Genomic DNA, 26,576 nt, shown 5'->3' with positions numbered 1-26,576 from the left:
AGGTTGCCTCGATGCTGGGCCCACTGAAACTTCAGGTCCCACTGCAGAGCCCGCATCCGCCATCTGGCGTGAGGTACTAACAGGATGCAGGAGGCCATCAGCCCCAGAAGCCGCAGCACCAACCTGACCGAAATCCAGGACAGAGGCCGGAAGATGGGAATCAGGGCTCGAATGTCCAGGACCCGCTGTTCTGGCAGATAGACCCGGAACTGCGCCGAATCGAGAACCGCCCCTATGAAAAGGAGCTTCTGGGAGGGACTCGGGTGCGACTTCGGCACAGTGATGGAGAACCTCAGCGAATGCAGGAGGTCTGCCGCAGTCTGGAGGTGGGAGACGACGTAATGGGGCGAGCCCGCCTTCAACAGCCAGTCGTCGAGATAGGGGAAGACTGGAACCCCTGATCTGCGCAGATGAGCTGCGACCACCGCCATCACTTTCGTGAACACCCGAGGGGCACTGGTGAGGCCGAAGGGGAGCACGGTTAACTGAAAGTGCTCTTGACCCACCGAGAACCGCAGGTAACGCCGGTGGGCCGGCAGGACAGGGATGTGGAAATAAGCGTCCTGCAAGTCCAACGCTATCATCCAGTCTCCAGGGTCTAGGGCAGTAAGAACCTGAGCTAAAGTTAGCATCTTGAACCGTTCCTTCCGGAGGAATGCGTTCACGCTTCTGAGATCCAAGATCGGGCGTAGGCCCCCTTTGCCCGTCTTGGGAAAGAAAGTAGTGGGAATAGCAACCACGACCTACTTCCGGACCAGGAACGCGCTCGACGGCCTCTTTGGCCAAGAGGGCCGAAACCTCCTTCCGGAGAAGATGCAAATGATCCCCCGACATACGGTGGTTCTGCGGTGGCATGGCTGGAGGGGTCGTCTCGAAGGGGAGGGAGTAGCCCCTTCGGACGATTTGCAGCACCCACCTGTCTGAAGTGATGGAGCGCCAGTGGAGCAGGTGATGGCGAACTCTGTCCCCCACTGGCGTTGAACGGGCCTGAAAGCTCGGACTAGGAGGGCTTTGAGGCGGATGCTGCCAGGGTGGATGTGGACTGACCGGCACGTTGTCCTCCAGAACCGCCTCGGCGGAAACCGCGACCGCGTGCAGGTTGGTTCTGCGGCCGGTGGCTGGGCGGACGTGAGGAAGCGCCCCTTCCTTGGCCACGAAAGGGGCGAAAAGTGGAAGTTTGCGGCCGCGGGGCCGAAAGACCCAAGGACATGGCCGTGGCCCGGGAGTCCTTGAACCGGGCCAGCACACTGTCCGCCTTCTCGCCATCGAAGGGCATGTCCATGAGGGAGCTTTGGACATCCCCTGAAAACGACGTGGACCTCAGCCAGGCGTGATGCCGAAGTGCCACCGTGGTGGAAATCGCCCGACCCAGCGAGTCCGTGGTGTCTAGTCCACATCTAATGGCGTGCCGTGCTGCATCTCGCCCGTTAGCAAGTGCTTGGATGAGTCGCTCCCGGGCCTCCTCCGGGCACAAGGGCAGCACATCCTCCACCGTATCCCACAGCGCGTGGGAATAACGGTCCAAAAGGCAAGCGGTATTTAAAGACCGCAGTCCCAAACTCAGGGACGAGAACAGTTTCTTGCCAAACTGCTCCAACCTCTTGGATTCCCTATCCGGAGGAGCGGACGGGAAGGAGGATTGGGAGGTTGAGGCCTGGATAACCAGGCTCTCGGGGTGGGGTGGTGGGAGAGGAATGTGGGGTCGCCCGGAGCAGGGCGGTGGCGCCGGGCAACGTTCCTGTCCACTGTGGAGGGCTTGGACCAAGTGCCCTGGAGAACTGCAGCAGAGGCTCAGTGGAGCTTGCTGGCGGTTGAAGGACCTCGGTGAGGACGATAGTCCTCACAGCCACAGCAGGCAACTCGAGCCCTAGGGCTTCGGCCGCCTTGCGCAGCACCACAGAAAAGGCTGCACCCTCCTCCGAGGCCACAGTCGGAGGAGAGATGAATCCAGCGTCTGGAGAGGTATCCAAACCGCTGGCGTCCCCCAATTCATCTGCCCAGTCCTGAGACAATTGGGCCTGTTCGGCCAGAGGGTCCTGAGACCCCTCCCAGTCGCCCTCATCATCCGATTCCTGGTAGACAGGAGGAATGATCGGAGCCGGACGGTGGATGAAGCGGTCACCCTTCGGCGCCGGTAACGGCGTCGCACGGCGCCGTACCGGCGCCGGGTCCGGAATAGGGCTAAACTGAGGCTCGACGCCGTGCGGGGACGGCGTCGGGGGCGGAACCGGTGTCGGCGCCGGCGGAGGTGGCGTCGTGAGGTCGACCGGCACCGGCAGAGATCCAGGCCTGGATCCCTCGGGGACCTGCGGCGTCGGGGCCAGAGCCCTCGACGGCGCCGGGGCCGGAGCCGCCGGCACGCAAGGTCGCCCAGTCAACCCTGCGGGGCCCGAAAGCGTGCCGGCTGGCGTCGACGGCGGAACCAGATTCCTCATGGCCGTGAGGAAGGCACTGACCACCGCCAGAGTCGCGTCAGTCCCAGGGACCGGAGGGTAGGGGGACGAGCGCGGCTCCGACGGAGCCGCGGGGGCGGGACCACCCGGACCCTCGGCCGGGTCGCGCGAGGGGAGTCCGAAGAGCGAGGACGCCGCTTGGACATCTTAGAATGTTTGAAGTGACGGGACTTACCCGAAGATCCCGACGAGCGATGTCGATGGCTGCAGCTCCGCGAACGGTCCTTGGACCTCCTCCTGAACCGGGACCGAGAGCGACGCGGAGCCGAGTGTCGAAGCTCGAGCAGCTTACGGGACCGCTCCCGCCTAGCCTTCGACGTCAAGGCCTGACAGTCGGGGCACGACTCCGCGTCATGGTCGGCCCCCAGGCAGTACAGGCACCGGCGATGGTGATCCGTTACCGACATCAGTCGGTGACAGGCGTCACAATGCTTGAATCCAGGCATCCTACCGGCACCAGATGTCGAGTCGAGTAACCAAAAGAGGTCAAAAAGTAAGTCAAAAAAGTGACTCGGGGTAAGCTCTTCCCGGATCGGCGCTTACTGGCGCGGAAAAAAGAAGAACTGACGTCAGCGCGCGAGGGCGGCGTCTAAGTACTCCGACGACGTCATTCCGGCGCACAACGCCAACGACAGACGCGGAGCCGCAGACGACGCCTAGCGACGCGCAAGGGGTATTGCTACAAAAATCTTTCCGGATCCAGCCTGACGCCTGGAGATATTCGAATGTGAGGAATCTAACTAACGTGTTTCTTTCAGATTATAAAAATATATGGTTGTTTTATTTTAGAACCAACAATAGGTATCAAAATATACTTCTCAGAATGAGATGCTTTAGTTAAATACTTTGCAATAGGCAATTGACTTTTGAATGCAATAGTTACAGTTTGTTGCAATAGGCAACACAATTTCAAACACAATAATACATTGAGCTCAATGGAAATTTCAAGTTAAATGCAATTGATTACTTTCAGGATTACTTTTCTAACTCCAGGACTGGATCCTAGATTCAGTCCTGGGACAGTTCTTGGAAACAAGTGAGTAAATAAGTTTTAGTTACTGTTGTGATTTTTAAGCAATATTTTGGTATTCTAAAAGTTGACACTTCGAAACTTGTTCTAATCAAATTATCAATGTTATCCTATGGGTGGAAATTCACTTAGCAGGTAAGTGGGGTTATGGTTACTTTTTCGGGTTCAGTGTTGGATCCTGGATCCAGCACTAGTATACCACCTGTAAGCAGTTTAGGTTATACAGGCTATTTCTAACGAATATTTGTAAGTTTGCAAAATCGACACTTAGAAGAAATTTCACAGAAAAACAGTCAATGGCTTCATATGGGAGAAAGTTCAAGTTACCAGTAAGGAATATGCTACTTACCAGTATGCATCTGTTCTTGGCATGTAGAGCTGCAGATCTACACACTTTTGCATAGATCGCCATCTGGTGTTGGGCCCGGATGTTTGCAGTTTGTTTTTCCTCTTGGAAAGTCTTTGGAAGTCACGAGGTCGGTGACTCCTCCCTTGGATCGTATTGTGCATGGGCTTCGGCTCCATCCTCAGATTGTTTTTCGCCAGCAGGGAAAGATGGAGCGTAGTAATAACAGTGAAGAAACCCATGTGTGTTGTATCTAAATAAGATAGACTGGAACAGATACAGGTAGCCGGGGAGGCGGGTGGGCCTGTGTAGATCTGCAGCTCTACATGTCAAGAACAGATGCATACTGTCAAGTAGCATATTCTGTTCGAGGCATATGAGCTGCAGATTACACACTTTTGCAAAGACTATATAGCAGTTCCCAACCTTAGCGGCGAACACCGGTATCTGCTGCAGTGGTTTGAAATAGTGTTTTTAGTACAGCCTGGCCCACACTAGCTTGTTGCTTGGTTTGCACACCTACACAGTAATGTTTAGTGAAAGTGTGCGGTGTTGACCATGTAGCTGCTTTGCAGATATCATCTAATGGGATGTTCCCTAGAAAAGCCAAAGAAGCCCCTATCTTTCGTGTAGAGTGGGCTTTAGGGGGGAACAGATACCGTTCGTTTTGCTTTGTGGTAGCAAATCTGTATGCATTTTACAATCCACCTAGCTATCCCTGATTTTGAGATGGGGTTGCCTTTATGTGGTGGAGAGAAAGAGACAAATAGTTGTTTGGTCTTTCTGAAAGGTTGTGTTCTCTGAATATAGTAAAGTAAGGCCTGTTTAACATCTAGCGTGTGTAGAGCCCTTTCTGCAACAGTTTGAGGTTGCAAGAAAAATACCGGTAATTCTACCGATTGGTTTAGATGAAAGGGGGAAATGACTTTGGGTAGGAATTTTGGGTTGGTACGGAGAACAACCTTGTTCTGGTGCATTTGGAGAAAAGGTTCTTGTATGGTAAGTGCTTGTATCTCACTGACCCTTCTAAGGGAAGTGATGGCTACAAGAAAAGCTGTTTTCCATGTGAGAAATTGCAGTTCGCATTTATGCAAAGGTTCGAAGGGCGGTCCCATTAGCCTTGTGAGAACTATATTTAAGCTCCACACAGGTGAGGGTGGTACTCTGGGGGGAATTATTCGTTTCAGGCCTTCCATGAAGGCTTTAATGGCAGGCACTCTGAAAAGTGATAGGTGCTGTCTGTTTTGTAGGTAAGCGGCAATTGCTGCGAGGTGTAGCCGAATGGATGTATATGCTAGGTTACACCTTTGTAGATGGAGCAAGTAGCATATGATGTGCTGTATAGATACGTCTAGAGGATTGATTGTGTTGTTATGGCAATAAACAACAAATCTTTTCCATTTGGCAGCGTAGCAGGCTCTAGTGGTAGGGCGTCTAGCTTCTCTGATGACGTTCATACAGTCAGGGGGAAGGTTAAGGTATCCGAATTCTAGGATCTCAGGAGCCAGATCGCAAGGTTGAGCTGCGCTGGGTCCGGGTGCCTGATCTCTCCATGGTTCTGGGTTAGGAGGCATGGTGAGAGGTGTAGCTTTTGGTGTGGTACTACCGAGAGTTCCAGCAGCGTGGTGTACCACGGTTGTCTGGCCCACGTTGGAGCTACTAGGATCAGTGTGAGGGAGTGCTGTTGTAGCTTTCGCACCACTAATGGAATTAGTGGGAGAGGTGGAAAGGCGTACGCAAATTTGCCTGACCAGTTCATCCATATCGCATTGCCTTTGGACAATGGGTGTGGGTATCTGGCGGCGAAGCTTGGGCATTTTTTGTTTTCGTGGGTGGCGAAGAGGTCTATCTGTGGATGCCCCCACATCTGAAAGAACGGGTGAAGAACCTGTGGGTGAAGTTCTTCTGCTGCGTCTGTCTGCTGAGAAGATCTGCCATGGTGTTTTGGACATCTGGGACATGTTGGGCTAGGAGAAAGATTTTGTGTGGAATTGCCCATCTCCATATGCTCTGTGCTAGTTGAGAGAGCTGTGGAGACTGTGTGCCGCCTTGTTTTTGAATGTAGTACATGGCCGTCATGTTGTCTGCGAATGAGGACTGCCTTGCCTAAAATCTGGGTTTGAAAGGATTTTAGGGTTAGAAAGATTGCCAGAAACTCCAGATGGTTGATATGGAGTAACTTTTGTTGCGGCGTCCATGTGCCCTGCACTGTGAGGTGTGAAAGTCGAGCTCCCCAGCCGGAGAGCGATGCGTCTGTTAGTATTATTTGTGGAACCGGGTCCAGGAACGGTCGACCTTTGGAAAGATTTGTGGTGTTCCACCACTGCAGAGAGCGATGGGTGCGACCGTCTACCAACACCAGATCTGTCAGTTGCCCCTGGGCCTGGTTCCATTGGCGCGCTAAGCACTCTTGGAGTGGACGCATCTGGAGTCTTGCGTGAGGCACTATGAAAATGCAAGAGGCCATCATCCCTATCAGTTGCATAAACACTCTTGCTGGAAAAGAGTGTTGAGGTATGAATCTTTGACGCAAAGCCTGAATGCTTGCAATCCTGGCCGGATTGGGGTAGGCTATGGCTTTTGAGGTGTCTATGGTGGCACCGAGGTATTGCTTTATGTGGGATGGCGGTAGCTGGGACTTTTGGTGGTTCACCGTGAAGCCTAGCTGGTGAAGTAGTTGGATTGTAGTGGCGGTGTGGTGTACACATTGGTTGTAGGACGTGGCTTTTATCAGCCAGTCGTCCAAATATGGGAAGACGTGAATGTGCGGTCTTCTGAGGTGTGCCGCCACTACCGCTAGGCACTTGGTGAATACCCTTGGTGCTGTTGTAACCCCGAATGGGAGCACCTTGCACTGATAGTGTTGCCCGTCCACTACAAATCGGAGGTACTTTCTGTGAGCATGGTATACCGGAATGTGAAAGTATGCGTCTTTCAAGTCCAGTGTGGTGAGAAAGTCGTTCTGGGAGAGGAGCGGAAGTACCTGCTGAAGTGATACCATGTGAAAATGGTCCGAATGTATGTATGTGTTTAGAGGCCGGAGATCTAGAATAGGTCGTAGAGTCTCGTCTCTTTTTGGAATTAGAAAATATAGGGAGTAGACCCCTAAATTTTGCTGATTGGCGGGAACTTGTTCTATTACCTGTTTTTGTAGGAGGGAGATTACCTCTTGTTTTAGTAATGTGGAATGTTCTTGTGACATTGGGCGTTGCCTGGGTGGAATGTTTGGGGGGGGTAGATGTCAATTCTAGGCAGTACCCCTGAGCGAATAATTTGGGTCACCCATTTGTCTGAGGTGATGGTCTCCCAGACCTGAAGGAAATTTTGTAGCCTCCCCCCGACCGGAGTGGGATGGTCTGGAGGGAGCGGGGGGGGAAGTCATTGGGTAGGCGGTGTGGCAGAGCGGGTGGTATTTGTTTTACCTCTGCCTTTATAGCCACCTCTTTGATAACCCCTTGTGAAGGTGGACTGAGCAGGGGATTTGTAGGAAGTGGACGCGCTATCTGAGGAGTAGCCTCTAGCCGTACCCCGAAAGGAAGAGCGGCGAAAGGAGCGCCTAGGAGGGTGTGACTGCAGAGCTCCCATACATTTTGCCGTATCCTTCTTTATTTTCTCGAGGGCCTCATCTACCTTTGGGCCGAATAGGTGTTCTTGGTCAAAGGGATGATTTAGGATGGAGGCCTGTACCTCAGGTTTGAAACCTGATACCCTCAGCCAAGCATGGCGACGGAGGAGGATGCTAGTGTTATTGGCCCTGGAGGCTGTGTCTGCTGCGTCTAAGGCACAGTGTATGGAGGTGTTAGTTATAGTCTTACCCTCTTGAATTAATTCATTGGCCCTATTTTTGTATCTTTCTGGGAGGTGGTGCATTATGGTGTCTAATTCATCATGATGCGCTCTATCGTTTCTGGCCAATAGCGCTTGAGTGTTGGCGATACGCCATATATTGGCTGCCTGTGACGCAGTGCGCTTTCCTGACGCGTCCAGTAGCTTTGACTCCTTGTTAGGTGGTGGTGCTTCGCCTGACGCCTGGGAGTTTGACCTCTTCCGTGCAGTGGAAACCACTAGGGAATCTTGTGGCGCTGGCCCTTTGATATAGGCAGGATCTGTGGGGGCAGCTTTGTACTTTCTCTATGCGTGGGTTAATGACCCTAGCCTTGACTGGGTCCTTAAAAACCTCTGGCGCATGTTTTATCACCCCCTTGAGCATAGGTAGTATGGAGGTAGACCTATGTGCGGTATCAAAGGTGTCGAGGAGGAAATCCTCCTCTACTGTGTAGCTCTACCCCGTGATAATGTGCCGCCCTCTGAAGTAGGTGGAGGAAACCCAATGAGTCTTCCGGTGGAGATGGCCTGGAAGGATAAAGGTCATCTTGTGGGACGTCTGGAATGTCTGGATTATTGTAGTTGTCCCATGGGTCTGGGGATCCTGTAAGGGTGGGGTCTTGGGACACATCCCCTGGATCGTAATATGGGTCCCCCTGATCATCATCGTCTGGAGACGGGGTCGGGGAGCGATGAGGTGGGGGTGGAGAAGGCGGAGGGGGCGGAGGTGGAGAGGGTGGAGGAGGTGGGGAAGGGGATGTAGCAGAGTCCTTCCTCTTTGGAGGTGGAGGCGGAGCCGGTTTGTCCAAATGTCTCTTTTTAGAAGAGAGTGCCAAATGTCCAGTCTTTGGATCCTTGGTAAGAGTCTTTTGCAAGGGATCCGGTGTAAACAGTTCCTGTGACAATGTTTGTTCCGTCGGCGCAGAAGGTTTCGGGCCGATGACTTTTTAGGCTTGTCCGTGCCGTGCTTAGCACTGGGCTTGGGAACCTCCGATTTCTTGGTGGGCGCCGAGGTGGGCTTCGGCGTAGAAGTGTCGGTGCCGAGGGCCTTATGGGGTTTGGTCGGTACCGAAGATGGCGTCGGTACGGAAAGGCTGGGTTTCGACACCGAGGACTTTGGTGCGGAGCTCATTGTCGAGGTAGAGGCCGGTCTCTTTTTCGGTGCCGAAGTGTGTTTTTCAACACCGCTGGAGGGCTGGCTCGAGCCCGAGCCGCCGGAAGGCTTTTTTGGCTTCTTCACCGGGCCCGAAGGTGGGGTGTTTGAAGCAGTGTCTCTGGTCTTGCATAGGCCCGGAGGCGAAGGCGTGACCGAAGCCTTTTTGGGTGTGGGCGCGGGTGCGGGTATAGTACTCACGACCCTCTGCGCCGGGGTGCTGTCCTCCACATCTGAGTCGTCTGCTTCGGAAGCACTGACGAGGTCCTCTTCGGTGTGCTGCTGTCCCGGATCTTCGACGTCGTCCCCGAAGAAGTCGACTGGAACGGAGGTCGAGGAGTGCGCCATGTTTCGTCTGGCTCTTAGATCTCGAATAGTCTTTTTCGATCTGAAAGACTTGCAGGCCGGACAGTCTCGAGCCTCGTGTTCAGGGGAGAGGCAGAGGTTGCACACCTCATGAAGATCGGTGTGGGGGAATTTGGACCCACAACGAGGGCACTTCTTGAAAGGAGTTCTTTCCATCAGCCGGGACCGGGGCTTGGGTAGGCCCGAAGGCCGCTGTTGACGACTGGAATCGAAGATGTGTCGAAGAGAAGGTGATTGAGGAGATCTGGATCTGAACAATACCGCGATGAGCAAGGATTCCGCTTCGATTGTCGAACTGGAAATGTTCTGAACCGGAGCGCGAAGTATTAAATCCGAGCCCGACGGCGGAAAAAAACAATCTGAGGATGGAGCCGAAGCCCATGCGCAATACGATCCAAGGGAGGAGTCACCAACCTCGTGACTTCCAAAGACTTTCCAAGAGGAAAAACAAACTGCAAACATCCAGGCCCAACACCAGATGGCGATCTATGCAAAAGTGTGTAATCTGCAGCTCATATGCCTCGAACATAGGAGTTCTGCAGGTCTGCTATCATCTAATCTCCTGTATCTTGGGAAGAAAGGACCTGGAATATCGTGAGCATCTTGAATTTGTCTTTCTGCACAAAGAATTGAGTGATCGAAGATCTAAAATAAGATGAAGGCCTATGCTCTTTTTCGGCCCAAGGAAATAACAGTAGTAACACCCGGTTCCAATCTGCGAGGCCAAGACTCTATGGCTATTCAAAACAAAAGGATCCACCGCGAAGAGATTCAAAGGAATGTGTTCCCAGTCTTGGTAGGGCACACAGTGTTTGCTTAAATACCCCTCACACACCAAAAGGGGCCTTGGTGTCATGCTTCATCATCGGGGTCTTCCCGCCCCGCTGTGGGACGGGGCGTGCTATGACTAGCGACTACGCTGGAGCTCTGTTATTGCAGTACTATGGAGCTGCGTGATGGTGCGAGTCGAGGCGAGGACCGGTTGACCATTAAATTACAGTGGCACCATCCTTCCCACCCGTAAACAAGGCTCCTGGAGCATTGACTCCTACCAGTTCTAGCTTACATTTCATAAATACTGATTGGGCTTACATACTAACAATACCGAGTGGGTACTGTATTTAATGCACATTATATTTTTTCACTTTTTTGTATACAGCACATTTTATTCTGCACTATTTGATAGCAACATAGTGAGCACTGAAGGGATCATCTTTAGCCCTGATGAAGAAGGCTTGACGCTTCGAAACATCCGCACATTAAAACGCAGGACATCTCCGAATCACCATTTTAACAGTACCAGCCTATGACCTATTCAATTCCTTAAGTTCACAAGGCCAGGTGCTTTTTAATCCACTCACCTCATCCACCCCTGACCCTTCCATACGCCACACATTGTACTGCAATAACAGTGCTCCAGCGTAGTCGCTAGTCGTAGCACGCCCGTCTCGCAGCGGGGCGGGAAGACCCCTATGATGAAGCATGACACCAAGGGCCCTTTTGGTGTGTGAGGGGTATTTAAGCAAACACTGTGTGTGCCCTACCAAGATTGGGAAATAGTTATAGAGTAGGGGGTGCACTCCTAAAGTTTGTCAAATTATCCTTGTTTTAATGTGGTGCTGCAACAAGCAAGAGCTGTCAACTGATGCTGTAGGAAACCAAGTTAATAACCAGTATGGAGGCTTGTATTTGTTGCGCACAATTCACATGGTGTATACACACCGCTATGTCAACTTAATTTCACAATTTTTTGTTTTATTTACTTTTAAAAATTCAATTTCAATTCCAAAGTGCATATCAAATATGCTACTTACCAGTATGCATCTGTTCTTGGCATGTAGGGCTGCTGACATTCATATCTGTGCATAGATCGCCGCCTAGTGTTGGGTCCGGATGATTGCACATTGTTGTCCTGGAAGAGTCTTCGAAGTATCACGAGATAGGTGGCTCCTCCCCTGGACTACAGTGCGCATGGGCATCCTCTCCATCCTCAGATTGTTTTTCGCCATTGTGGCAGTGATGGAGTAGATACAGTAAGTGATGACCATGCTATATAGTAATTCTGAGTGCTGCAGCCGCTACAGGCGCCGGGGAGGAGGGTGGGCGATATGAATGTCAGCAGCCCTACATGCCAAGAACAGATGCATACTGGTAAGTAGCATATTCGGTTCGAGGCATGCGGGCTGCTGAATTCATATCTGTGCATAGATTATATAGCAGTCCCTCCATTAGCGGCAGCTGCCCGTGTCAGCTGCAGCAGTCTGAAAAAGGGTCTTGAGAACAGCCTGTCCTACAGCTGCCTGCTGTTTTGAATGTACATCTACACAGTAGTGTTTAGTAAATGTATGTATAGTGGACCATGTGGCTGCTCTACATATTTCCTCTAAAGGAATGTTACCTAGGAAAGCCATGGACGCCCCTAACTTTCGTGTTGAGTGGGCTCTTGGGGGAATCGTTAATGTGCGCTTAGCTCTTGCATAGCAAATTTGAATACATTCAACGATCCATCTGGCTGTCCCTGCTTTGGAAATGGCGTTGCCTTTGTGTTGTGGAGAAAAGGCAACGAACAGTTGTTTTGTTTTCCTAAAATCCTTTGTTCTGTCTATATAGTACATGAGGGCCCTCTTTACATCTAGTGTATGGAGCATTCTCTCTGCGACATTTTCTGGATTTGGAAAGAAAACAGGCAGTTCAATAGTCCGATTCATGTGGAACTGCGATATCACTTCAGGCATGAATGTGGGGTTGGTACGTAGTACAACTCTATTTGCGTGAACCTGTATGAATGGCTCTTGAATGGTTAGTGCCTGGAGTTCACTAACTCTTCTCAACGAAGTGATTGCCACTAAGAAAGCTACTTTCCAGGTAAGGAATTGAATATCACATGAATGTAGAGGTTCAAAAGGTGGACCCATCAATCTGGTGAGGACCACATTCAGGTTCCACACCGGTGCTGGTGGGTGTGTTGGAGGAATCACTCTTTTGAGTCCCTCTAAGAAGGCTTTGATGGCAGGCACTCTGAATAAAGAGAGGTTCTGCCTGTTCTGAAGATAGTTTGCTATTGCGGTTAGGTGTATACGGATGGAGCTGTATGCCAGATTGCATCGGTATAAGTGTAACAGGTAACTGATGTTCTGAATGGATGCATCCAGCGGATTAATGTCATTGTTTTTACAGTAAATGACAAATCTTTTCCATTTAGCCGCATAGTAAGCTCTGGTCGTGGGTCTCCTGGCCTCCTTGATGATATTCATACATTCTGGAAGCAGGTTCAGGTAGCCAAACTCTAAGACTTCAGGAGCCAGATCGCCAGGCTCAGCTGTTGCGGATCTGGGTGCTGAATTTCGCCATGGTTCTGTGTTAAAAGTCTGGGAGTTAGCCGCAGCCTTTGATGCGGCACCACGGAAAGTTCTAGCAACGGGGTGTACCATGGCTGGCGTGCCCACATTGGAGCAACCAGGATGAGTGTCATTGAGTGTTGCCTCAGTTTGCGTGCCACTAGCGGTATTAATGGCGCTGGGGGAAAAGCGTACGCAAATCTGCCTGACCAGTTCATCCATATCGCATTGCCCTGTGACTGTGGATGCGGGAACCTGGCGGCAAAGCTTTGGCATTTTGCTCTTTCCCTTGTGGCGAATAGGTCTATCTCTGGATGACCCCACTGCTGGAAGTACGTTTGGAGTACTGATGGATGTAGCTCCCACTCGTGCATTTGGTGGCTGTGTCTGCTGAGCAGATCCGCTATCTGGTTGTCCTTGCCCGGGAGGTGTTCCGCCATGAGGAACATGTTCCTCTGAGAGGCCCACTTCCACATGCTCTGAGCCAGATGAGACAACTGTGGAGAGTGTGTTCCTCCCTGCTTCTGTATGTAGTACATAGCAGTCATGTTGTCCGTCCGGATCAACACGACTTTGTTGCACAAGTGTACTTTGAATGCCAGGAAGATTGCCATCAGTTCCAGAAGGTTGATGTGCATCTTCTTTTGCTGTGTTGTCCATAGTCCCTGCACTGTGTAATTGAGTACATGAGCTCCCCATCCCTGGAGAGACGCGTCCGCTGTCAGTATTATTTGTGGAACAGGCTCTTGGAACAGTCGGCCCTTGCAAAGGTTTTGTTGATTCCACCAATGCAGAGAGTTGTATGCCCGACCGCTCACCAACACTAGGTCTTTTAACTGTCCTTGAGTCTGATTCCATTGACTTGCCAAGCACTCCTGAAGCGGGCGCATGTGTAGTCTCGCGTGCGGGACTATGAAGATGCAGGAGACCATCATGCCTATCAACTGCATGAACACTCGCGCTGGAAGGGAGTGTTGAGGTTTGAACTTTTTTATCAACAGTTGCATGCTGTTGATCCTCACCAAGTTTGGCTGAGCTTTGGCTGCCAGAGTGTCTATGGTCGCGCCCAGGTACTGCCGTACGTGGGCGGGTTGAAGATGTGACTTTGGATAATTTAGTGAGAATCCCAGACTGTGAAGAAGGTGAATGGTGTGGGATACGTGGCTGGCACACTGCTGGGCTGACTTTGCCTGAACAAGCCAGTCGTCCAGGTAAGGGAAGACGTAAATGTGCTGTCTTCGTAAGTGTGCAGCCACTGTCGCTAGGCATTTGGTAAAGACTCTGGGCGCCGTCGTTACTCCGAAAGGGAGTACTTTGAACTGATAATGCTGATCCTGAAGAGTGAACCTGAGATATTTTTTGTGTGATGGGTGTATGGGTATGTGGAAATACGCATCCTTTAAATCCAGTGTTGCTAGGAAGTCTCCCTGACTGAGTAACGGTAGAACCTGCTGGAGGGTGAGCATATGAAAATGCTCTGACAGAATGTATTGGTTGAGAGGTCTCAGGTCCAGTATAGGTCTGAGAGACCCGTCCTTTTTTGGGATCAAGAAGTACAGAGAGTACACTCCTGACCCTTGTTGGTCTACGGGCACGATTTCTATGGCCCCTTTCTGCAGCATACTTAGTACTTCCTGCTGCAATAATGCCAAGTGCTCTGCAGACATAGGACGGTGTCTTGGCGGTATGTTGGGTGGATTGGATGTTAATTCCAGACAATAACCGAATTGGACAATGTCTCTGACCCACCTGTCTGTGGTGATGGATCTCCAGACTGGCAGGAACCGTTGGAGTCTGCCCCAGACCGGTGTTATGTGGTCGGGGGGCAGTGACAAGACGTAACTGTTTGTTATTGGCGGAGGACCTGGTGTTGCTGTGTCCTCGTCCTCTGCCTTTGGGGCTGGATCCATGATATCCACCCCTATTGTTTTTATTATAGGTACTCTGGGTACCTCCTTTATTGTACTGCGGCTGGGACCCTTGACCTCTAGCTGCTCCTTTATTCCCGGGGTGACGAAAGGAGCCACTCCGAAACTGCTGCGACTGTAGAGCCCCCATAGATTTCGCAGTTTCAGTGTCCTTTTTAATCTTTTCTAGGGTAGTGTCAACCTCGGGGCCAAATAAAAAGTCTGGGTTAACTGGTTGATTTAAGATATTGTTTAGAATTTCAGGTTTGAAACCGGATATTCTCAACCATGCGTGCCTCCGCAACATCACACTAGTGTTGATTGCCCTCGCTGCAGTGTCAGCTGCATCTAGTGCGCATTTGTAATGAGTTGTCCCTCTCTGATGAGGAGCTCCGCTCCATCCTTGTATTCATCTGGTAGGTGTTCTAGCAGTGTTTCTAGGGTATCGTAGTGTGACCTGTCGTATCTGGCCAGGAGTGCCTGAGGGTTGGCAATGCGCCAGATGTTTGCTGCTTGTGCTGCTATCCTTTTCCCTGATGTTTCTAACACTTTGGACTCCTTGTCCGGAGGCGGAGCATCCCCGGTAGTCTGTGAGTTAGCTCTCTTGCGAGCATTCGAAACTACCATTGAGTCCAACGGCAATTGACCTTTAATGTACATGGGGTCTCCTGGGGCAGGTTTGTATTTTTTCTCTATTCTCGGGTTCAATACCCGTGCTCTGGTTGTCTCCTTAAAGATGTCCTCAGCATGTTTAATAACCCCTTTTAACATTGGTAGAGTTTTGACCGTTCTTTCTGATGTGGAGAACGTGTCCACCAAGAAATCCTCCTCCACAGAGTCAGAATGAAGTTCCACTTCGTGATTGGCAGCCGCTCTTTCAATGAGTGCGTTAAAAGCAGCAGTATCTTCAGTGGGAGATGGTTTTATATTATAAAGATGAGTGTCAGGAGCATCTTGTGAGTCTCCTGGGTCATTAGGGTCTCCCCATGCCTGATCCTGGTCTTGCCGTTGGTCATCAGGGTCAGTATCCACAGGATAAGTTGTATCCTCAGTATAGCCTTCTCCTGCATCCGTCTCAGAGTGTGTGGGAGAAAAGGATGGTGGGTCCTGATCATGTGTGTGGTAATGTTCTACCAGCACTGGTGTCGAACCGGAAGCCAGTTTCCTTTTGAGTGGAATCTTGTATGAGTCCAAAGGCTTCTCCGTTATAATTCTCCGCTTGCAGAACAGTCTACCAGTGTCGACGTCGATAAACTGGTCCCGTGAGTCTTCGACATTAGTTCTTTCTGTGGACACTGTTCTTGGTTGTTCGATACTTTTCCGAAGTTCGAACATCTTAGGTGCCCCCGGTGGTGGCAATCCAAACTTGATCGGTGCCGGCGCCGAGTGAGTCTTGGCGGCCTTGTTCGGTTCGGGACCCGTTTTCGGTTCGAGAGTGACCCGGTCCCTGATGCGCTTCAGGGACTCCGACACCTGTTGTAACGTGAATGCCGACGGTGCTTTGGATCCGACAGGCTCTTTGGAAGCAGGCCTCGACGCGGTCTCCCGTGTCTTGCCAGTCGTCGGGGCTTCGGTCCGAAGTTTGGGATCGACGCCTTGCCGATCCGGAATTTTGGCAGTCTCAGCACTCCTCGGTGTTGATGTAGTTGGATCGACCGCCTTGACCTTGGTCGACGGTGCTCCGACCTTCGGTGCCAGAGGCCTCTGCGTCTTCTCAGGACCGAGGGCCTTCTTCTGTTTCTCGGTCCTGAGGTCCTTTATTGGTTTCTCGGTACCGAAGTCCTTCTTCGTTTGTTCGGCTCCGATGTCCTTTTGTGTCGACGGATTGGAAGGTTTCGACGCCTTCGATCCGAACTGAACCAGTTGCACTTTCGGTTTCGATTTGACCGGTGCAGGTTTTGGTTTCGATTTCACGGAATCGGTTCCAGTCTTTTTGGATAATTCTGGCTCTTTTGAAATGTTCGAAACCGGGCCTTTAGGCGGGGCTGTAGAACGATCCGACCGATCTTGGGTAAGGCCCGCAGGCGATCCCTCGACCAGAGCCTTATCAAGACTATCTGTCACGGCCTCCGCATCGACGGGTTGGCCTAGCTCATCGCCTGAGCTATCTTCCTCGGCCCCAAGGGCCTCATCGTCGTCTCCTACCTCGTCGACGACGTCTTCGTACTCGAGGATCTCCTCATCATCGTCGTATTGGGATTCCTGCTCCGAAGCAGGGCTCGAGTCTACCTCTTCGACGCTCTCTACATCTTCATCCTCGGTGCCGAATATGTTAACCGGGGTAGGCGCCGATTGTTTGGCCTCCAATCTAGCCGCTCGTCTATTCCGAAGGGTCTTCTTCGACCGGAACCAGGCGCAGGCCATACACCTGGACTCATCATGATCCGGTGATAAACATTTGTTGCACACCGGATGGACATCGATGTGTGGATATTTAGCGTGACATAGAGGACATCTCTTGAAGGGAGTCCTCGATTCCATGTTCGAACGTCGATCGCTGGTCGGACTGAAACTCGGTCCGAGAAGGTGAATAAGTTTGAGTAACAAGTCTAAGAAGGTCTCGATACCGAACGCAAACAATACCGTCGATACCTAAAGGCTGTCGGCCTTAAATAAAGTTTTCCTAACTTGAGCTAAGATAAGCACATCCGAACCCAATGGCGAAAAAAAACAATCTGAGGATGGAGAGGATGCCCATGCGCACTGTAGTCCAGGGGAGGAGCCACCTATCTCGTGATACTTCGAAGACTCTTCCAGGACAACAATGTGCAATCATCCGGACCTAACACTAGGCGGCGATCTATGCACAGATATGAATTCAGCAGCCCACATGCCTTGAACACTTCTATGCGTTTATACATAACATTGTTCAAACGAACACTTCACATTGTACATTGTACATCTGTTTCTCATAAATGTAAGATGCAGCAAAACCTATACATATACACAAAAATATACATTAATGTCTAGTGATGCCTCTAAAGGTGAGAAATTATTGAGGCTACTACCTTTCGGATGTGGAAAGAAGGAGGGAGCGTACAGTAGCTTTTTTCTCATCAAAGCACTTGAGGTCGGTGTGGACTTTCTCATCAAAGATGCAGGACACGTCATAAGGCATTTGCATGAGAGACACATGAAAAGCCTGTGGACTTCACCCCCCCCCCCCCCCCCCCATGGTGCCTAGTGCACCAAGCTAGTGACGACCGCTCTGTTCTGGCCTAAATAGATGTACTTGCCAGCATCCTAGCTGTCTTCAATCATCCCTTCCAAAGTGGCATAAAAGTATTCTGGGAATGCCAGTAAGATCTCAGCAGCCGAGTCCTATAATACATGGGAGAACCATCCCAGCACACAGCTGGCATTGACTGACCTGAGGTTAAGGCTAGCAAAAGACAATTTCCTGTTCCTAAAGTTTCAACTCTTTATCCAGGCAGCAGGAGGAATGGGAACATATGGGGCTAACCTTGCAAGTGGAGGCTTGTACTACCAGGCTATCCAAAGTAAGCTGCTGTGTTAGGTAGAAAGGGTCATTCCTTATGCAGCTTTCTGTGGTGCTAGGTGACATACAGCCTGGCTTCACGTTTCTAGTTTGCCTTCAGGTGCGTTAGGGCACACTTCTTGCACAACGTTTGAGTCGTGGCCTGATATCAAACTAGTGAGAGAGTGTGAGAGAGTGAGAGAGGGTGAGTGAGAGAGAGCATGAGAGAGAGAGAACGTGAGAGAGCATGAGTGTGAGAGAGTGTGAGTGAGAGAGTGTGAGTGAGTGAGAGGGTGAGAGTGAGTGAGAGGGTGAGAGTGAGTGAGAGGGTGAGAGTGAGTGAGAGGGTGAGAGAGAAGAGCATGTGTGTGTCTCTCACAGGCTTAAAGACAGTAGTTTTAAGATGAGGACAGAGTCCCCTGCACAATGGATACAAATGTTGAGAGAGAAAAACTTGTCAAATGACAACAAATAGGAGCGAGCCACTGATCGGTGCATGAAGGGACAGAAAGAAAGAACGGACATCAGCACACTGGTGTGGTGCATATATGTGGCCGCAGCCATCACTTCCAGGTCGAGCGGAGTCAAAGTGGAGCCAGAGGATGCCACCTACTGATACACGTAGGGCCTAAGCCTAAAAATCTACTGAATCCATTATGGAGCTTGGGTATATTTTAAAGGCTAGGAATCTGCGGTTAGGAGTATCTATTAGAAACCAAAATGACACCACTTCCAGTACTGCTTGGGAGGACTGGAAGGAGACAGTACCAGAAAGACCATACAGAATGCATAGAGATGTCAAAGATGTCCAGTAAACCATAAAAAACAAACTAAAGTGGCTGGCAAGGTATTCAAAAACACTTCAGAGGTAGCACAGCACACTGGGCGCCTATTTTCAAGGAAAGATTGCAAAAAGAGGACAGAAAGGACCAGTATCAGAGGAAGGGAGAGGGTTAAGCAGGGAGGAAACTAGCAGCCGTGCTTCTAAGTTTGATATCTAGCATGAAGGGCTAACATGTCTGATCTCAAGAGCTTAAGAGAAGAGCATCTTAATGAACTTGCACAGAGCAGGTCCAGATGGACTAGTGCATTCATACGCATGTGAAATACTAGCTAAGCACAAGGTTTAACATGAAGTCTAAAGCACAACAGTAGTCCTGGTCAATCACAAGATGGTGGCAGCGCTCTCAGAAAAATGCTGATAAAGGGGAGATGCAACGTGTGAGAGTATGTTTGAGTGTATGCGTTTGTGTGCATGTGGGTGTAATAAACCAGGTCTTAAGCATGCTTGTTGTATTCGACAATGCTATTCACCTGCATCTCTCTGGTGAGTCCTCTCGATCTTTCCTCCTAAATTTGTTAATCGTGTCATCAATGGTGCTTCCAATTTTGTCACCAATCTCTCCCAGTTTGTCCGTGAAGGGGAAGCCAGTCTTACTCTTGTCCCATTCCTCATCCCATTTGGACTTCGGTTCTGAATCGTACCGTTCACCTACAACAGGCAGCAAAACACATGAAAACCGAAGATCCAAAATGTAGCTAACTGCCTGGCCTTTTGTGAGTCAGTGAGCAAAAAGGAAAGACACTCTACAGACTAAGAAAAATAAGCAAACAAAAAAACACAGAAGAGGCTACTAAGGGTTGGTCACAGGTGGTGAGAGGGCATGGCTAATAAGCAGGAATAGGAGACAGGGCTTGCACAAAGATGTAGTGTCATGAAGGGGAACTGAAAGAAAAGGATGGATAGGGACTAGAACCAAAAGGGCACAACTAAGATCGCAACAGAGCACGTCTTATGACAGGACATCCTTCATGGGGAGAGGCTCAGCGCATCAGAAGAGACTGAAGAGAAACAGGTTGTACAGAGCGCACCTCAGAGTAGAATGCACAGGAGCACCAAAAGATATACAAAACCTTAATAGAAATGGAAGGAGAAGGTATTCTTTGGAAGGGGAGAAGTATGCTTTGGAAGGGGGTTAAGGAGTGAAGGAGACTTTGGTTTGACAAGTGTAAAAAGGGAGCCTTGGAGAACAGAAAAAGAAAGGCAAGGAAAGAGCATAATGCTTTCAGTGTGAGAAGGATAAGGGAATATTGTTAGGGGTAAAAAAGACAATATAAGCAATGAGACTGTATCAGTCTACAGGCAGAGGAACTCCTGGAGAAGGGACCAGGATAAGTAATAAACAGCACTAGAAACATTGTGTAGTACTGTCCAGTCATCTATCAATAGTTCTAGGGCATATGCTTATTTAATTATCAGACCAAACAGTGAATTCAAGGGCAATGGACAGGGTTCTGCGTAGCAGCACTTCTATCACAATTAAAATCACAAATTATGCATACCTCATTTCTTGATCATTGCAGGCGCCTAGAGTAATCAATGCAGTGCTGGCTTCTCATACTCCACACAAGAGCGTTCTCTGCATCAACTGTGGGTATCATACATTGATGGGATTTGGGAAAGGGTAGGACGCACAATGCATGGATGTGAGATAAAGAACAATGGAAGGTCATTATTTCCCGATTCTTAAGGGCAACAATGGTCTAACTAAACGCACTTTAGGAATACTCAAATCTACATTGATGGGAGCCAGAGAAGAAAAAGTCAATGTCCAGAAAACAGGCAGAGTACGAGAAGCCAGCACTGCAAAGCAGAAAGCAGACGACCATCAAGAGATGCAGATGCGGTGACCTGTGTGTGCAACACAGGCAGCCCAAGAACAAGCAGCATCAGCATTCAGGGGAGCACAAGCAGAGAGCAACACTGTGGGCAGCAGTTCTCTTGGGGGTAGGAGAGGAGCAAGGAGACGTCTGCAAGCAAGAACCTGCCAGAAGCCAGGATTAATGCACAAGTCCATCTTGCAGGGAGATATCTAAAATGCTGCACTGGTTGGAGACACACCAGCACCTCTTACAGAGAGTTGTTTTCAAAGAACTTTCTTGTAGCCTGAAAATTGCACAAATCACTCCACTAGGGTGGCGCTACAGCAAGGGCAAGTTTGGGTGTCCGAACATATAGAGGCCTGATCAGTAAGGAGGGGCATGGAGAGATTTGAACTTCTCCTCAACGGAGATGCACAGAATCAGGGAGGCCTGGTACCCATTTGTGCATGAATGGAACAACAGAACCTCCTATTCCTGAAGTGATGTACAGGCCTATACAACTAGCAGGTATCTACTAGATTGAGATTTCCCAGGCTAAAAACAAAAAATGCAAAGGAGCATCTTCAAGTAGGAGCCTTCCTGGGGTCACGAACAATGCGTAGGTTTAACCAGCTAGCACAAAGGCTCAAAAAACAGCTTGGGCTGGGCTTGACACAATGTACAGGTCAGCCCGGTACAGAAGTGTTTGCAAAGAGCTGTGCTACTTGAACCTTGCGGCCCTTTTGTAACAATGTTTCTAGAATGAGGAATACATTCAGGATCTGGACTGAAACACGGCCTAGTCAACAGCAAAGTGCATTCAATCACACAACATTACAGGGAACTGAAATAATGCTTAGTGCCTTCTTGGAATGTACTGCGCACAGCAGCATACAGGAAGAGGCTCAAAGGCAGCATAAACTGTTTTACTACTTTTGATTCAAATATAAATAGGAGCCAATAAGAAATATCAGCAAAATCATTTGACTACCTTCTTCAAATAATACTGCATGAGGGAATGTCGGTCTTAATTTGCCTTTAGTAGTGCTATACAATTGAATATTTCTTGCATTATCACCAATAGTGCAATATGCCCGGATTATCCCACGAAGAAAGCGGGACTAATCTAATGAAACGTAAACGGTGGACCATCTGTACACCACAGATCATCACTCAGACTACTGCACTTTTAGAATCAGATTTGGGTGTGATCCTTGTGGGTTACACCACTTGACAGGGATTTGCACTAGTCCAAATAATTATTGCAGTCCTGTGCATCTTATTCACACCTTAAAAGAAGAAACTTTTCATAAGCATGAGAACCACAAGGTTTCCTGCTTCTCACCTCAGTCTCCCTGAAGATGGGGCCCAATGGTCCAACACACTGGGAGAAGGGGCTCAAACAGACTGGCATGTCAGGTCCACAGAAAAAAAAAGGGTTGCTAGGTTCGGTCCCCAGCTCAAATGGGCAGGGAGATCCAGGCCTCTGATCTAAAGCACCCAAACATCTGCTCCCCAGAACAAAAGGGGTGCAAAGTGCAGGCCACAGATCAAACGGACTGGGAAAAGAAAGCATCAAATGAACGGGACACAAGGTTAGATTCCCAGACCGAAGAACCCTGAGGTGCAGTCCCCCATATCAAATGAGCCACAAGGTGGCATCACCCATATCAAAAGGGTCGCGGGGTGCAATGTATGGTCCTCTATGTTAAAAGGGCAGCAAGGTCAGTTTCTCCATGTCAAAAGGGAAGTCAAGTCTGGAACCACCGATCAAAAGGGAAGCGAGTTATGGTCCCCAAATCAAAAGGCATGAAAAGTCCAATTCCTGGAAAACAAGAACTGCTACATCTAATTCAACAGAGAAAATTGACTTTCAGGCCTACTCCTACAGATCTATTCCCCAGAAAGAAGGGATCACAGGATCCACTTCCAGTAACAAAGGGAAAGAAAATCTAGTCCCTAGTACAAGAAGACTGCAAGACAGTCCTCAGAAGGCGATACAGCACGGAGTAGAAGCCTGAAGCAAAGTAAAATCAAGGGTCCGTTCACTCTCACTTCAGTTTTCACTAACTTGGGGGCTCAAAATAGATCAACAAACCCGATGATCAAAAAAACATTAAATGTTTGTCTCCTGCATATTCTTCAGATAGTGGGTCAGAAAGTGCTCATCATGACTTTCTTAGCAATGGATGTAGTAAATCAACAAGTGTTTAGATCTTTAAGTGCCCTAAATGCCGTTGGACTGACTGGCGGAGGTGGGGCTACTTATGACAAAGGTTGACTGTAGGACAATGCTATGCACCGGGCACCCTCTTCTTGCAGATGCTCTGAATGCTCAATCACCAGAATTTAACTGCTCTTCTGACCTCCCTGTCCAACACACACAGTACTCACTGTATCTGAACCCCCCAACGCTGTCTGAGGACACCCCAATGTATTTATCTTTGTTCTTCTTAGCTTTTTTCCTCTCTTCGCGCAACCGGTCGTCGTCCTGAGCAAACTCCACCATTTCCTTCACCTTCTGACGAATGTTCACCCCTTGGTCTTTGCCACTTTCATCTGTAATAAAAATTCAAAAAAAGAAACACTTTAGGGTGTGACGGAATCAGATGAGCCAGTAGATTTTAACCCAAAGCATTAGCAAAATAGCAAGCAAACAAAGTCCAAATGGCACAGAGCATTCTTTATATAACTGACATCTACAAACACCTTTTACAGACAAGACTGTACTAAAAGAGTTTCTTCTTTATAGTAAGAGAGCAGGAAGTCATGCAGCACCGTGAGTTCACAACAGATCTTTTTGCTACCCACTTCAAGACATTTGCTTTTCATCTCCCTGTGTATACCCTTCACCAGCTAACTGAAGGCCATCATAATGTCCTCTGATTTGTAACCATGCTCTAGATGCAGTAAGACAGTGTGGACAACTTGAGACTTTAGCACTGACATTAGAAACTTGCTAGGAAACAAATAGCATTATCTTTTCTCTTCTATAGTTGAGGATTCCTTTGGTGAATTTCACTGCAGGAAGGCAGAATTCTCAATTTAACAGCTTAAATTAAAGTACATATGGAAATAAGAATAACGTCTTCTCATTAACTCATTAAATGGCAAAAACCTTAACTGCCATCCCTCAACCTGTTAGCAGGCAAACAAAACAGATGGATATACAAATTGGCATATTTCTCACGATACAGAGACAGTCAGTCGATACTGGGTTGTAGTCTCCAATTGGAGTTGCACGGTCACAAATACTATTGCGTTCTAGTTTGCTAACAGCTGCTCCATTTGGTCAGATGACAGAGGGGGTATAGCTAAGAGTCGAGGCTTATGCTAGGTGGCGACAGGGCTTAAAAAACTCAATTTATAGCAAACTAAATGTCCATTCAGTACTATAATCTAAAATACGATAGGACCTTATTAAAAGGCAAGTAAAAAAATGCTGTTAAAAATAGGATGCCCTCAAAAAGACTCAAAGGTGCTAGCACCTTTTGAGATAGAACGCAAAAGGCTTTAAAGCATTTAAGATCCAGACGCTACAAAAACATGTGGCTCTATAGCCAACAAACCTTTTGATAGGTAGGAAATCTGATTTTGAATATAAAATTAGACACCCCTAAGGATACCTTGCTGCCCACAAGGTAAAGTGCACAGTATTTAAGAGGGGAACACTTGTCTGATTAGAAATTACCTGTTACCCCAGTGACTAGGCTCAAAACAACAGACACTGGTCAGACTGTATCTGGCACATAGAAAAAGACAAACTATAGATTATAAACTTTAATCTAGAACGTTTTACCTGTGCCATCTATGGACTCCATTCAAAGACTTTTTATAATGAATACAAATTTATTTTTTACTAAATATATATATATTGAAAAAATTACTTTTAAAAAGTTACCTTAACCCCGTCTGAAATTGCTGGAGGCAAATTTGCATTAGCTCTCCAGTAACTGCCCAACTGTACTTAGCCTGAATGCGGTATGCAGAGGTGTGCTCTCCCCCCTTGCAGGAAGAACTGTTAGGGGTGACCCAGGAAGTTAACTTATTCTAAAGGGGCCTTTACTATCACAAGCAAATGTTAGGTGATCCCTACAAAGGCACACTCATTGTCGCCAGTATCAGGCTGGCACCAATCTCAGTGGGAGGAAAGCTACCCCAAGATCCGGTTTTGAGTAACCACAGAGGAGGGGACTGCTCATTACCCTTGCCACACCTCTGGGCACAAAGGTTCTGCACAAGGGGAGAAGGATGTCTGCATCTTGAATTGTGAGTGATGGGCACTTTCTGCATTAAGGCACATAAAAACGTCTAAAAAAGTGGGTAGGGTTGTCACCTGGAACTTTTAACATATTGGTTAGGTAGTGCTGAGGAGTCACTCCCACACCCATTTATGCCGGGCACCACTAGCTGGTGGCCAGCATAAATGTGGCATCCGAGGGAACCCGCCTCAGAGCACTAATTGGACCTGCAGAAGATCTGAAGATACTGGACCTGCTGTCTGTGACCTGAGAGGAGCCCTAGAGAACTGGTCCTGCTCCTTTTTTGTACCCAGTACAAAGAAGTGGACTCAAAGGGTCAGTCGGCTGATCACCTGTGTGGCACAGGGTCATAATAAACTGCAAGGAAAGCTTTTTCCCCTGAAGTACCCAGCTGACCAGTGGCAATCGAACCTGGATTCAACTTTGTTGTTGGTCTTTGCCCGACACCCGGAGAGTCCCACAAGTGCCCTTCCCAGAGGTACAGGGGCCTTAGAAGTGTACTCCTGCGGTTGTCTGGATTATTTTCCTCCAGAGTGTCCCAAAGGAAAAAAGTATTGTCATAGTTCCAGACGGCCCAACCTGCTTCAAGTATCTGGCCTTCTATTCCACAGTGGCTAGACTTTAAGCTTTGTACCACTCTGGAATGATTTTTCTTCGACAAAAAGTGACAAAGGCCCTTTCTGAAGTGAGACTAACACACTGGGCACAGCCTTTCCTCAGGTGGAATGAGCACATAAGCACATTGTAATGGGAGATGATCTACTTCTGCATGGGCTTTCCTTTCTTGGCTCTGACATACCCCAGGAAAGTTGGACATCCACCATGAACTCTTTTGTGCGGTTAAGGTAGAACAACAACGCTCTTTTTGTGCCCAGTCGGTTAAGTCACTCCTCTTCCTTAGAGGGATGCAGTGGGGCGAAAAAGGTAGGCAGGTTGATGGATTGGCCTACATGAAAGGGAGTGACCGCCTTAGGAAGTAAAGCAGCTCAAGTGCGAAGGACCAGCTTGTCCGGGAAGATGTTGAGGTACAGAGGCTTAGATATTCAAGCCTGCAGCTCACTGACCCTCCGGGGGGATGTTATCGCCACTGGAAAGGTAATCTTGATTGTAGGGAGCATGAGAGGACAGTTGTGCAGTGGCTTGAAAGGAGCGCATGTATTGGCTACCTTTCAAAACCCTATTTACAATAGGGGATTTGAACGGGGATGGCTGGCCTGGCAACCGGAGAAAAAGTCAAGATGGAAGAAAAATAGCCTTTTAAGGTGCCCACATCAAAGCCCTGCTGGGCGAGAAAAAAAAAATAAACAGAAGGATCTGAGAATGGGGAGCAGAAAGGAACTCAACCTGTTTTTCTGAAAATCATGCCACAAACTTGTCCCAACAGCAGTAGTATACCATCTTGATACCAAGATGGCATTACAGACTGTAGACAGAAGGTCGAAAGCTGTCAAATGTCACCACTCAAACTCCATGAATGAAGGCGGAGAGTTGCCAGGTTCACAGAAGACCTGCTCCTGCGACAGAAGATCCTCCCAAACGAGCAGCCTGATCGGAGGACACAAAGTCATGCTCAACAGCTCGGATACCAAATCTTACGAGCCAAGTCCAGAGCCACAAGGATGACTTGGGCCCGATCGTTCTTGATCTTCAAGAACTTTGAGCAGGAGTGGTATGGGTTATAAGGCCAGAGCTCCATTTGAGAGGAAAAGCTTCTCCGGGCGAGAGCCACCTTGGAAGCTCCAACATGAAAAACTGTTGACATTGCCCGTTCCCTG

At 49.0% G+C, this 26,576-nt stretch overlaps 1 protein-coding gene across 2 annotated transcripts in view; it reads right to left on the bottom strand.

Annotated features, from left to right (window-relative positions):
* Positions 1–26,576, bottom strand: part of CLINT1 (clathrin interactor 1) — a 565,784-nt gene that overhangs the window by 327,377 nt on the left and 211,831 nt on the right. For both annotated transcript variants that reach the window (XM_085617596.1, XM_085617597.1), the window contains exons 5-6: positions 22,934–23,098; positions 19,211–19,388 (exon numbers count right to left, since the gene is read on the bottom strand). In XM_085617596.1, the coding sequence (XP_085473722.1) occupies positions 19,211–19,388; positions 22,934–23,098 (343 nt within the window). The remainder of the gene's footprint in view (positions 1–19,210; positions 19,389–22,933; positions 23,099–26,576) is intronic.

This window comes from Triturus cristatus, chromosome 7 (assembly GCF_964204655.1).
Source record: "Triturus cristatus chromosome 7, aTriCri1.1, whole genome shotgun sequence".
Taxonomy (NCBI): domain Eukaryota; kingdom Metazoa; phylum Chordata; class Amphibia; order Caudata; family Salamandridae; genus Triturus; species Triturus cristatus.
Note: the sequence above shows the minus strand (reverse complement) of the source record. Positions and strands in the feature narration are given on the sequence as shown.